Source organism: Pteropus alecto, unplaced genomic scaffold, assembly GCF_000325575.1.
Source record: "Pteropus alecto unplaced genomic scaffold, ASM32557v1 scaffold5, whole genome shotgun sequence".
Classification (NCBI taxonomy): Eukaryota; Metazoa; Chordata; class Mammalia; order Chiroptera; family Pteropodidae; genus Pteropus; species Pteropus alecto.
The window spans coordinates 29941404-29955127 of NW_006441953.1; the positions used below are offsets into that span (position 1 = coordinate 29941404).

The following is a 13724-nucleotide window of genomic DNA, read 5'->3' on the forward strand; positions in this document are numbered from 1 at the left end:
GGATTGATGGATGGATGGATGGATGGATGATGGATGGATAGATGAATGGATGGATGGATGGATGGATGATGGATGGATGGATGGATGCCTTAATTGATCCTTGAAGGATGAACGGATGAAGATAAAGAGAAAAGGCATCGTGGCCATGAGCCAAGGAAGAGAAGTATGAACCGCACATCTTCTTCCCCAGCAGGAAGTTCTCTGGAGGAAGGGGCTCTCAGCTCAGTCGCTCCCAGGCCCAGCAGCTGCCTCTTCTCTCTCAGAAGCTAGCCAGGATGTACACGCCCCCAGGGAGGACGCTCTTACTCCAGGACCACGGGAAAGAGGAGGGACAGGCTCTGCAGTGTCCGGGAGCAGAGACGAGCTGGCATGCAGGATCCCCGTGCGGGAAGCAGAGAGACGTGAGCTGTCAGCAGCTGCTGGGACACGGCCTCCCACAGGGAGCCGCCTGCCTTGTCACATTTAATAGAGGGCTTCGCAGGCTCGGCCTGAAAGGTGGTATTAAATGTGCTGTGAGCCAGATCGGCCCCTCCCTGTTCTGCTCTCCCCAGAGTTGGGTGGCGGAGCTTGTGTGCAGAGCTCCGCTCTCAGCTCCCAGCAGATACCGTGCGGGGCTCTGCCAGGGAGCCAAGCTCTGCGCATGCTCAGGCCAGTACGCTCCCTAACAATGCAACAAGCACTGTTGGGACCTGCTCACTTTCTTTCTTAAAATTAGTAGTGCTTTTGCCTTTTCATTGGCATTTTCAAAGCCATGTCCCTTGGAACTCTAGCTGAGGGCAGTTTTAGCAGATGTCTCAGCAGGGGATTCCCAGATGTACCGAGTTCAGAAAATTCTGGGTTAAACAGAAGCAAAGATTGTCTTTACAACAGGAATGTCCAGATCCTTTACTCTGCTCATGCGTAAGGCTTACATATTTTCCAAACTTAGATCCTTCTGTTTTGTGAAAAAATTGACAAGGAGACTTTTCCACAGACGGTATCTTGTGTGTTCCCCAGGAAAATAAAACAGCTAATTAAAAATCCAACAGAAATCTAAGAGCTAGGGTATGCCAGAGACTGCCAGGTCACGCCACAGTGATGGCAGTGACCTAAAATAAACTGTGCTCAGCATGGCTCACGTCCTTGGATCGGTGTTGTATACAAACGAAATGTCCAGTCAGACAGACGCAGGTTCTGATCCTTGCCCGCTTATTGTCCATGTGACTTAGCCTCTCCTCGCCTCTGCTTCCTCATCCGTAAAACGGGGACAAGTGTCCCTGTCTCACAGGGTTGCCAAGAGAACTCCATGGGGTAGGTGTGCAAAGTGCTTAGCACACGCCTGGCACGTGTAAGCCACAGGCAGAGTTACACACTGCTTATTCCTTGCCATTTGCTGTAGCAGGAACTGCACTCAGCGAATACTTGTTTAAAGAAGGAAGAGATGACGCCATAAGAAAGTTCTTCCTCTTAAGCAGTTCTCGGGCCAGTGGGGGAGAATGAGCCATCACCAGGCCTTTGGGCCCCAGCATGGGAAGGGCAGAGATTGGCGGGAACACCGAGGGGGCCTCCAGCCCTCCTGGGGGAATAATAATGCTCGTTCTGAGCCTGAAGAATGAGTAGGGATTAGCCACATGGCAACGAAGAAGAGAGCCTGCAGGAGAGGATGCTCGGAGCGAGGCACAGAGGTCGAGGCGCCTGCTGTGTCCTCATGACCTCAGTGGGGAAGGTGGAGAGGTGTGAAGGTGCCAGCTCATGGGGACTCTAGCGGACTCTTACGCCATGCGTAAAAGGGAGCCTGAGCTGGTCGCAATGTAACAGAAAGGTGTTCATCAGGGAAGATCACAAACCACAGACGTTTCTGATCTAAGACATCATGCGAGTGGATCAAGGGCCACTGATCATCTTTACATTTTCCTTGGAGCTGGGATTTCACAGTAAGTGCCAGTCGAGTTTGCAAAAGGTAGCAAGGGCCTCAACACCGTTCATGACTTTTGACCTAGAAATCTAGTGCTAGGAATTTGTCCGCACGAAAATGCCCCAAACGAGGTCAAAGAATTAGACGCAAAGATGTGATCCAGAATTAATTAGTCGTATAAGCACACCACGAATGGGGTCTCCTTCGGCTACCAAAATACTTCCCAAGAATTTTTAAAAACAAACAAAAGTGACGAACAGTAAAATGGTAGGTGAAAACGCAAAATACCAAACTCTCCCTATGGTGGTAATTCTAGGGCAAGGAGAACTTTGGGTAGTAACTGACTCGCCCCAGCAGAGACTTCGGGGTGCCTCCCCCATGTCCCCACTGCCCCTTGCACACCCCTCTCCTACGATACGCATCGCACTGCATAGTTGTCGTTCACATGGTCATCTGCCGCTGGGCTGGGACATTCCTTCCCAGCCAGGGAGCATCGTGCATCCCCAGGGCCCCACCAGGGGCCTTGCACTGTATTCGGCAAATGTTTGCTGTGTGGGAGGAGAGAGGGGTGACAGACAGGAGGCAGGAAAAGAGGGAAGAAGAAAGAGAATGTTTGAAAAGAGTGAGAAAAAAGAAGAGGTTAAAAAAAATAGTAAAGAGAAGGAAAAGCAGCAGAAAGAGGTAAAAAGGCAGGAAAGAAACAAAGAGAAAAAAGTAGATCGACAAATCGGAAACCTCTCTTTCCTGCTTTTAAAATTCCCCGAAAGCCTAAGCTCGCTGCCTGGGGCTAGAAGCTTGCCTAGTGCGAAGCCTGCACGACACAGCTGGAAGGCCTTCTCGCCAGGCGCCCACCTAACCCGCGGGGCTGGGCAGAGACGGTGCCTCTACTGCCAACTGCCCTGTGCGTCAGGAAAAGCCCGAGGAAGAGAGAGCTTCTTCCCCAAACCTGCTATTACTGCCCTTCCGGCCCCAGCTGGGAGGAGAAAGCTGGGGCTGGCAGCTGCCCCTGTTCCCCTCACAAACATTAGCTATTAGATTGAGCACTGCACAGTCGGCCTCAGCTAGGGAATTTCTGACACCCTTGTCTATCACTGAGTCAAGCACCAAACCTCCCTGAGGGCTGTTCTCCCACTGCACGGTGGGAATAAAATTTGCCATCTCCACCACAAAGTCAGAGGAACAGAAAATCTGTTAAGGTCTGGGGAGCCTCAGAAGAAAAGAGAGGTGCTTTCCTCATCAAACCAACACTCACCCCAAAATCACTAGTCTGGCAACCCTATCTTGAAAACGGCGAAGAACCAACACTTATTCCAGAGACGACAAGGAAAGACAGTGGCTCCATCATCCAGGAGGGGGCGTTTGAGCTGGGTTCTGAAATATGAGACATTTATGAAGCCAAAAAATGGAGGAGAAGGGAGACACTTCAGCAAAGTGAATAATCTATACACAGTTCTGAAAGTCCAAGGTTCCAGGTAGTAGGGGAACGCTGGACCCCGGAGCTGTGTGCTGTCCGTGGTCCTGAAACACCCCTGGGCAAGGGTTCTCCAAAGCCTGAGAGACAACGGGCCATGCCTCCCTGTCCCATCTCATCCAGCCTCGTAGTTTCTTTCTCAGCTCGCTGGTATATCTCTAACCCTTACATCCCCACAGAACCAAAGCAATGACGGCTTATGTTTTCCGACATATGTAGTCTCTGCCAATACTGTCATTTTCCCACCCAGGATGTTTGGGGGAGGGCATGCATCCCCACGGCCCCTCTCCGACAATGCTTCATGAATGCAGACATTGGAATCTGGAGTCAATAAATGGGTGTCAGAAAGGGATCTCAGCGGTCTGGTCTTCATACTGAAGGCAGCTCCAGCGGGGGGGCTGCTGGTGCACACAGATCCTGATGAGGCTGCCTGATTCATCAGTAGGAAGGGGCTCGGAGTCCTGAATGAACAGTCACTTCTGGAAAGATGAAGAATCCTTTTCTCTCCAAAGGGCAATCATGGAAATGAGTCTCAGAAAGGTCCGGGAAGCCCCATTTTTGTAGAAATGTGCTTGCCCACGCATGCATTAAATGCACATGAAATGGCTTTCTCTTAAGACAAAGAAAATGTCATGGTGAGTTTTGTCCATTATAAATCCTTCAAACCCTACAAGCCGCTGATGGTGAGCTCGTGTCTGCAACTCAAAAATTCAACCAGACAGGCTGCCATACCTCATCGGTGCACATAGACCTCATAACATGGCATCGGAGCCCGAGGGATCCACAAATCCACGGGGATTGCCTGCTAAAAATCCCAACCCAGGTGCTTTCCTCAAGTCCTTCATTTACCAGATCTGGATGGTGGGCCAGGAATTTGTTATTAGCAAACACCCCAGATAATCTCGATGCGGAACCTCTCGTGGTAGACTGTTACCCGTTTCCCAGCTCTTCCTGCCCACTCACCCACGTGACTTGCTTTGACCAATAGGATGAGAGTGGAGGTGGGTGCCCCAGTCTGAGCACCAGCTTTAAGAGAGACAGGTGGGTTACAGCTCAACCTCTTAGAGTCCACCCCCCATCATGAAAACCGCAGGACCCAAGAAATGAAGTCTCCTTCAGTCTGAGTCCCAGAATGAGAACACAGGAGGGACACCCCGACCCACATGGAAGCCTGAAGACAAAGCGTGCTGAGCCCCGCTAAGCCTCTGCCACTCGCAGACCTGTCAGCGGTAAGCAAACGTTTGCGGTTATAAATATATAAACAGAACTTTAAGGCTGTTCATTATGTGGCATTACTGCACCAAAGTTAACTGATACCCCACTGGGGTTCTGTGTGGACAGCCGCAGCCACAGCAACTGATGTCTGAGAGACTTCTGGCTCAAATACTTCACAACTCCATGACTGAGGTCCTACCTTTACTAACTGGAGCCCCCTCCACCCAGCTTCCCCGCGCGGGTCTCCGGGCCAGCCTCCTTGCAGAAACATGCAGTGCAGCCGCTAACTCATATTCGCTCACAGAAAACCAGCCCGGTTTCCCTTGATTTTGCCTCAGGGGACGGCCGGTCAGCTGGCGGCCCTTTGCCACACTCTCCAGGAGAGCAGCCTTCGAAGCGACAACAGGCCTGACACCAAATCTAATTAATACACATTTGTTCTCCACTCACATGGGTAGGGGACACGGTGGCATTTTCCTCCTTCATGAATCAGAAATACAGGCAGTCCCCATGGATTGCAGGCCTTTTCTGTGAGCTCAGGCCTGTTTCCATGACAACTGCAGTTATAATAGGGAGATCTCAGACCCCATGGTACCTGGTAAATATTCAGGAAATACTCCCTGAAGGACTGAGTACCTGGTTTAAAATAACACACCCCTATCATGGCCCCGGGAGAGGGCAGGGCCTCCAGGCTGCCTGTAGGAGGAAGATGCAAGGTGCATCTGCCTCTGTGTCTACACCACCATACGTGTTTCCTTGTCTCCGTTGTCACCTTATAATAGGCAATTGGAAGAGAAATGCTTTGCTTTCAAGAAAATCGCATTCTTGAGCACCTACTAAGTGTCACTTCTGCATGACACAGATTATTCTTAAGGCCCCTTAAGAAGTGGATGCGATTGCTACAAACAAGGAAACCTAAGTCATTTGCTCAAGGTGACACAGCCAGGAGATGGTGGAGACACGCTGGAACCTAGTGCCACCTGGTACCCACAGTGACAGCCCAGCGTCCCCTGGTGGTGATCCCAGTGTTCTTCTTACTGTACCTGGTTAACATGTCTGAGCCTCAGTTTTACCCTCTGCAAAATGGGAGTAAGTGGGAATAGACCATACGTAGCCATTCAGCTACTTATCAAGCACATTCCCAATGCCATGTACCTCCCCTTCCTTCCTGATAGGAATGTTGCAATTGTAGCCAAAATGTTACCAGTAAGACCCATTAAAGGGCTGGAAGTTGCCAAGGGCTCTCCACCAGTAAGAGATGAAATGTGAAACCTATTCACCTAACACTGACCATGCCCCAGCGTGCCAGGTGCTTTCACCATTATCCCATTTAACAAAGAGGCAGTGTGGTCTGCTGGTTAAGGACCTGGGGGCAGAGGCCGGGCTGCCTGAGCTCTCATCTGGCCCACACCCTTCCTAACCCTGCGCCTGAAACAAGCTCACCTCTCTGTGCTGCGGTTTCCTACCCGTAATGCAGAGCGCTGGTTTGAAAGTTAAATGAATTAATACGGGACAGCACTTAGAACAGTGTCCGATATTAACGTCCTTGCAACCTGGGGGCATAGGTCGCACTCGAATGCTCAGTCCCATCTCCAGCTTCTCCCTAACCTCTCACACCCCAAACTCAACTCCTTTCTAGATCTCATTGCCTCTGCTCCAGAAATGTCCTCATACCCACCGGCTGATTTCCAGCTCCCACTGCACCTGCCTCAGGTCAGCCCTTGCCATCTGTCCCCCTGCAGCCTGTCTGCTCCCCTCCACACGCCAGCCAGTGACCTTTCTGAAACACAAATACAGCCATGTCAGGCCTCTACTTAAAACCCTTCGCCAGCTTGTCCTCATACGCAGGACAAAGTACACCCTCCTAGGCTCCTCCGGGCCGGATGGCTCCCCACTCCTGGCCTCGTGCCACCACGTTTGTCAGCTCAAGCTGCACTCTGGCCCCCTCAACTACACTATCACAGCCCTGTGCCTTCCTACGGCCTTCCTGCTGCCTGGATTTCCTGCCACGCCTGCTGTGCCCACTGATTATCGTCAGGCACAGTGTCCTGACTTCAGGAGCATGCTGCCACCCATTGGAATTCGCACAGCGTGTGGCCTGCGCCTCTGGTTAGCATCATCGCGTGACTTCATTTCGTTTCATCTGCTGGCTCATTTTTACATGTTTATTTCTGCCTGTGGGATCCTTCACGCCGGGGACTACAGCTTAATCCTACACCCGGCTTCTTAGTATCTGTGGCAAGATACTTAATCTCTGTGTACCTCGGTTTTCTCATCTGTCAGTGGAACTAATCAAAGCACCTACAGTCACAGGATTACTTAAGATAACATATAGCATGTAGAAGCACTCGATACACCAGATATTGGCCTCTGAAATCCTACGTTTTATGCCAAATGTTCTGTGCCTGGAAGTTTCCATGGCTCTTGTCGCCTTCTCAGAGAAGTCGATGACCCTGGAAAGTTTTAAAACCAGTTCCAAGTGCCCGACAACTAAGTTTTATTTGGGATCCATTTTGTTGTACGTTCCCAGAAATCACGGACAGCAAACAGGAAAAGGGGGGAAAGGAAGAGGAAATGGAAATAAAAATCCAAATGGTGTACCTGGAAATTGTGCTAGATGAGGAATAAAGAACGGGACTGTTTCGGAAAACAGGAGCTCCTAAGTCACTTCGAAATAGGTTCCAGAGCCTCTGGGCATATCCACGTGGGAGAGGAAGGGGGCTGTGAAAATTCTGAGGGCAAAAGGAGGGAGAAGAGCTTTCCAACAAAGGAGCTGTCTGAGAGCGAAGCGGCTGCTGTGCTAAGGGGTGACCTCCCTGTCACTGGAGGTATGCAAAAAAAACGGGTTCAGAATTCGTACACTAGAGGGGAAGTAGGGGTGGGGGAGAAGCAATGGACACTCTGTCCTGCCTCCTTAAATGCGCAAAAATGAACCATTTTACATAATTTCAAAAGATTCCTTTCAACTTTGAGGTTGTACAAATCGAATATTTGCTGAGATTTTATCAGGGCTTAAACCCTAATAGTCTATTAATATGGTATGATCAAAAGTACATGCAGCATAATTTAGGGACTGGTACGGAATCTCCCCCGAATAGCCATCCGTCTGCTGCACGCATTTCTGCATCAGATCCACTGAGTCTTCCCATGGAACTGACCTCAAGTTCTGACACCAAGTAGTTAGTTACTCAGTCAGGGTCCTGGGGGGATACATACTATGATGGTCCAGTGTGTATATGGAAGGTTCTCATTGTATAAGCTTGCTTTTCAGTGCGAAATGCTATGGAGCCCATTGATAAATCAGATCTGCCCTCACCCCACTGCCCAAGTAGCCCTGGGAGGCCTTTTTTTTAGCTCCAAAACCCTTCATGCCACCGTCTTCTCCTTCTGGGTGGCAACTACAGATAGGACATTTGTTGAGGAAAGTCGAATGCGGGAGTGGCTAAAACCTCACTGAGCACAGAAGCACAGTTTGCCATCTGGTCTTCATTTACCCACTCGCACAGTACGGAGTCCCCGCCGTGAGTCACCAGTGTGCAACCAAGCTCCTGAGGGGACGCCGAGGAGAATGACTCTGTCCCAGTCCTCCGAGTGCTCACAGCCGAGTGCACAAACCAGTTACTGCAGCGGGAGTGCGCACATTCCGGCCCCAGGTGGAAGGATCCTCTGTAGGGAACGGGCATAGCTTATACAAAGGCAAAGGGACAGATGGGGTGAGCCTGGTCAGGGAGAATGTTCCAGATGCCCAAGGAAGGAGTGAGAAAGTGCAACCTCCTGTGTCCACAGCCATCGCTGTCCTCTTTTAACCTGCTTTCCTATTTTCTAGAGCAGCCTCTCTATAAAGCATCCCAGATCCCCTTTCCCATTTCCCGAGCCGCCATCAGCAATTCAGAGTTATCTTTTCTTAGAGCAAAGGTATTATTTGGTCACTGCATCTCTCCAGGGCAAAGAATCTCAACCTTTCTGTATTTAGCAAGTACTTAGAAAAGCAGTACCCTTCCCCTTATCCACAATTTCATTTTCTCTGGTTTCAATTATGAATGGTCAACCATTGCCAGAAAACACTGTATGGAAAATTCCAAAAATAAACAATTCGTAAGTTTTAAATTGTGCACCGTTCTGAGTAGAATGATGAAGCCTCATGCCCTGCTGCTCCATCCTGCCTGGGATGTGACTCGTCCCTTTGCCCAGCGTGTCCACAGAGTTTATGCTCCCCATCCGTGAGACACCAGGTACCTGTCTCAGTTACCAGATGGCAGTATCGCAGTGCTTATATTCAAGTAACCCTTATTTTACTTAAAAATGGTCCCAAAGCACAAAAGTAGTGATGCTGGCAATTTGGATATGCCAAAGAGAAGTCATGCAGTGCACGTATGTATAGGAGAAGACAAGGGTTCATTCATTTGGCATTATCTGCCGACTCGGGCAACCACGGGAGGGCGGAGCGGGGTGGGGGGGGCGGTCTCGGAAAGTGTGCCCTGCAGGTAAGGAGGGACTAGTGTAGTATAAAAATCCACAGCATTCTTAAAGGGATTAAAGACCTAAAACAAGACCATATAAGTCAGCAACCTTTACCATGCCATCCCCACGACCCTGTGACTGTCTGGCTCATGGGGCCGTTCATAAAAGCTCAATCGCATTTGCTTACTCTTCAGCACCATGGCGCTGTCCATTTCCCGGACCTGTATATGCTTGAGGCAAAGTCCTCTGATAGATAGTCTCCATGGCAAGTGCTTCCTTCACTCACAAAACAGTAGACCTCGTTCAACATCATTCTGCCCGTGAGTGCTCAGGGCTGCACCCGATAGATGTGGCTAAAAAAACTGCAGACTTGGTTGTAGCAAACATACACTTTGACTGCTAATCGAAATTCAGCAGCACATACGCAGAGCATTTTTTCAATACACTACTGTGAGCACATGAGCTGGGAACCACTGGCTGCTGGAATATCTTGCATTTTCTTATTTTCTATTAGTGTCTCCTGTACATGAGTCCCTAATCTCCATCTCTGGCCCTTGCCTCACCCTCCTTCCATCTGATTTCACTGTGCATGACAAATCACCGTAGCATCTCAAATCCTTGGTGTAAAAAGGCAGGGAAATAAACTGAACAGCTATAGATAGGCTGAATACTACCCCCAGGAAGAAGCGTGACAGACCTCACGTTTTTGCATATTTTCACATTAGAGTAATTCAGTCCGATGTGACTTTTACTTGATCTTTTCCCTGCTCATCTCCACTCTTGGACCTAACACACGCACACGCATGCGCACACACACACACACACACACATGCACACATCAAAGACATACACTCACATCCATACACTCAATTATACAAACACCTACACACACTGAAGCACATGTTCTCTCTCTCTTGCTCGCTCACTCGCTCTCTCTCTCTCTCTCTCTCTCACACACACACACACATACACACACACCCGCAGATTTCAAATCAGATAGTGATGTTCTTAGCAGGCAGACCTGCCCGTCTAGGCCCTCCGTTGAACCTGAGCTCTCAATTCCTCCACAAGCCACTGCATGAACCTCTACATGCCATCGCGTCTCTGTGAGCCTTAGTCTACTCTTTGGAAAAGAGGAGTCACACACCTAGACTGCCTTCCTCATAGGACTGCTGTGAAAACCCAGCGTGAAGTCACAGAAATACTGTGCAATGCCGTAATACCCTACAAAATCACAAAAGGCCGGTACTCCTGCAGTCTTATTTTTAATAATAAAAATTCTTCGCCATCATGATGGACACTCTCTTCTTCCCCCCACGATTGAGCGGGCCTCCCTGTTTGCTGGCTCTGTAAGAGCCAAGAGCTTCTGCAAGGCCAAGAAGTCATGTGCCTTTGTTTGCCCAGAGCCACGCCCAGAATTTCTACTCACTTCACCACAGCGGGCACCAGAAACAGCTTTAGCTAAGTTAATCCCCAGCTGTGCCATTAATTTTTTAAAAAGCCACACATGAAAGAAAAGCCTGATAAATTTTTAAACAATCCTTGGGGGCTGAAGCTAAGTGTTTCTGCTTTTTTCCTCTTTTCTATCGGGCTACACTATTATCTCAGAAAGAGGGTGAGGTGGTAAAAAAAGGAAGCCACCACGATCATAATCACATGAGTAGAACGTTCCGGAGCACAGCCATCTCCCTGCCTTTGTCCACTGTGCCGCACCCGGGACGTCCCTTCTCCTCTTCCCCTCAAGTGTCCGCTCTCCTATTCTCATTGTTCAAATGAGAAAGTCGAGATTCACAGGGACACAGAGTGACCCAACATCAAGCAGGTGGGACCTGGAGATACAGCTGAGAGCTGTATCTTGGTCCTTTTTCAAGCCCCTGGATCCGTCCACGGGCCACACACAGCATGGCTGTCAACAACATCGTAACTGTCTCCAGGATTTGCTCTGACTGCGCAGACAAGCTGCACTTGGAGGCGGAGGCGGGGCTCCCACGATGATGACTTTTCTTCAGTATCTCCAACATGCCACACGCATCTGCCTCTGGGCCTCCCTCTGCCCTGTCCTCCTTGCCTATCTACCCCTCCTGGGACTAGACTGGGTGTCCCTGCTGTGTCTCCCCCGGCCTCCTGTACTCCCCCTTATAACCACCGTCCACACTTTGCTGAAATGTCAGTCTTTGCTAAACTCTGGGAAGTCAAGGGCAAGCTCTGCTCGTTCCTGCTTTCTCTTCACACCCAGCATGGTCCCGGAACAGACCAGGTGCTTTATGATTAACTTCCCAAATGAGTAATTGAGTGTTGAACAGATGAAGGGTGCGGCATTTGGAAAGCCACAGGGCCCATTCACCCATTTAATGGCATTCTTGTTGCTGCCACAACATGTACATTATTAGCAGACGTCCGAGGAAGCCGAGGGTCCCACAAATGAGCTCCGCCCAAGACCATCCTCTTTGGTTTGTCGTTTCTCCCTTAAGCGATCGATCTTTCTGGACTGGGTGGCTTATGTGGACCAAATGAAATGTAAACACCTCATCAAGAGACTCTTCCCCAGAATGAAGCCAAATTTTCAGCACCTCTCCTCCCCATGCCACTGACCCTGTTGGAATCACTCCGTCTGATTCCCCTTTGCACACGGGGTAACTACCAGCTTCGCGCACAGGCCTACAGCAGCAGGATCAGCCAGCCTTTCTGAGGCCTTTCCTGAGTGCCTAACACTCACGAATTGCTTTGCCAGAGTCCTTCCTCCTGGATGCTTGAGATGCGGCCGGTGTTAGGCCCACTTTGGGTATCAGAGCATGGAGGCTCAGAGAGGTGGCAGGGCAGGCAGGTACGCCCAAATCCATCTGGTGCGAAAGCCTGGCCAGTCCATCTCCACTCTAGCGGGCCACCGCTGGGAGGCAGGGTGACCACTGTGCAGACTGAGGACTGTACAACTCCGGGGGCACCGTGCCCCAGACTCACCTCCAAGACCATCTTGTTAAACTTCCCTGGGAAACGGGTTCTGAGAGAAGCACGGCCCTGCCATGGGCCACAGCCGCAAAGGGACCCCGAGCTCCCGACTCATCGGTCATCGCGTCAGCCCCTGCCATCGCTTGCTTCAGTTCCCCTGGGGGCGCAGGGTCAGCAAGTCCCAAGAGAGGAACCTGCTCACACACATCCCCCACACTTCCCTCCCATGCTGCCAGAGGCGACCACATTCTGGCCACTGATTCTTAGCCAACTGCACTATTAAGGCATCGGTCATTTACATCACCCTGTCTCAGAGGACCGGAATAAAGATGGGTAGGAGGTGGTCCTCACCCTCAGAGGTCACACCTCTGGATGGGAACTCAGCAAAGCTCTGCTGGCAAGACCTGAGTGGGCCCAGGAGGGGGTTTCTTAGGGAAGACTAAGCCCAGAGCTGGGCAGGACGCAGGGCTGCTCTGGGGAGGCACGGGGCCAGTTCCGCCCCAACCCTCCTGTCACCTGCTCCCCAGCCAGCGCTCTGGCCTCCGGGAGCTTTATGGGAACAGTGCCTCCCACAAAGGATGTACTGAGAAGATTCAATGCAATAGCCGGGCAGGCAAATGGGAAGCCTCCTCCTACCAAGGCTAGCTTCTTGCGGGTGCCCTGGGGCCATCCCTGACCTGGATGTCTGGACTCCTGTCCTCGGACCTCAGGCGTCCCCTGGAGGATTCCATCAGGCCCAGAGTCCCGCCGCCCAGCACCTGGCTGCTCCGCCACCCACCACCCAAGGTCCATGGGTCCACCCGCCTCAGGAACGGTTTGGTTCCACACCGTGTGCCAGGCAGGAATGGGGTGGAGGCCGGGTTTCTGACAGTGAGCCCTCAGCTCCCCACCCAGAGACAAAGCATAAAGACCAGGGATTGTTTCCGGCCACACCCAGGGCCACAGCCCACTGCTCAGCCCCAGCTAGCACCCCAGGGTTAACCCTTCCCGGGCTACGGCCGCCTATGCAGCCCCATTCGGTTATTTTTAGCTGCGGCGAGGAGAGGGAGGGGCCCCTCCATCATGGCGCTGTCTCTAGGTCGAGACTTCCACCCCGTCGCTACGCGCAGGAGGGGGAGACGGTGGTCGCTCTTTATCCTTTCTCTGGCGGGTTAGAAACTCGGCAGCGAGGTGCAAGAGCTGGACCGCGGGAAGACGGCGCGCAGGAGGCTCGGCTCCAGGGCTCCGGGAAGGGGGTTCGGCCGCCGCGCCCCTCCCTCTTTTGTTCAGCTCCGCATCCTCCCAGTCCACGCCATCTAGCACATCCCGTAGGGTGGGGGGGAGGGGGCTGCAAGCCCGTGGGGAGAGGGACCCGAGGCTCCAGCCCCGCCCCGCCATGCGGGGCTCCCCCTACCCCCATTGTCCCCAGAGGCTGGGGGAGGGGGCTGCAATGAGAGGCCAGCCCCGCCCCACCCGGCGCGTCTCAGAAAGCCTCGGGGGCCGCCCTGGCCCCCTGGCAGATCCCGACCCTGGCGGCGACCACCCCCACCCCACGAGGAACCGCGGGGCGGGGCGGGGGCCCGGCTTACCGTGATATGCGGGATGCTTTTCTTGCCCTGGTAAGACATGGCCCCCTCTGGCGCCCTCGGCCCGGCCCGTGGACCTGTGGGCTGTCCTTCGCTCTGTACGGCTGTCTCTCGGTCCCGCTCCTGCGGGCGCGGTGACAAAGCCCGGGAGGGATGAAGAGAGGGACGGAGG

The 13724-nt window shown here is 52.0% G+C and overlaps 1 protein-coding gene across 3 annotated transcripts in view; it reads right to left on the bottom strand.

Annotated features, from left to right (window-relative positions):
- The window catches only part of CRMP1 (collapsin response mediator protein 1), a 45896-nt gene that overhangs the window by 28103 nt on the left and 4069 nt on the right, over positions 1-13724 (bottom strand). Inside the window, exons 1-2 of one of the 3 annotated variants that reach the window (XM_006918999.3) lie at positions 13697-13718; positions 13556-13629 (exon numbers count right to left, since the gene is read on the bottom strand). The exons of 1 other annotated variant lie outside the window; for it this stretch is intronic. In XM_006918999.3, the coding sequence (XP_006919061.1) occupies positions 13556-13594 (39 nt within the window). In that variant the 5' untranslated portion in view covers positions 13595-13629; positions 13697-13718. Of the gene's footprint in view, positions 1-13555; positions 13719-13724 lie in introns of those variants that run through there. One more of the 3 variants, XM_006918998.3, reaches the window with a different exon arrangement.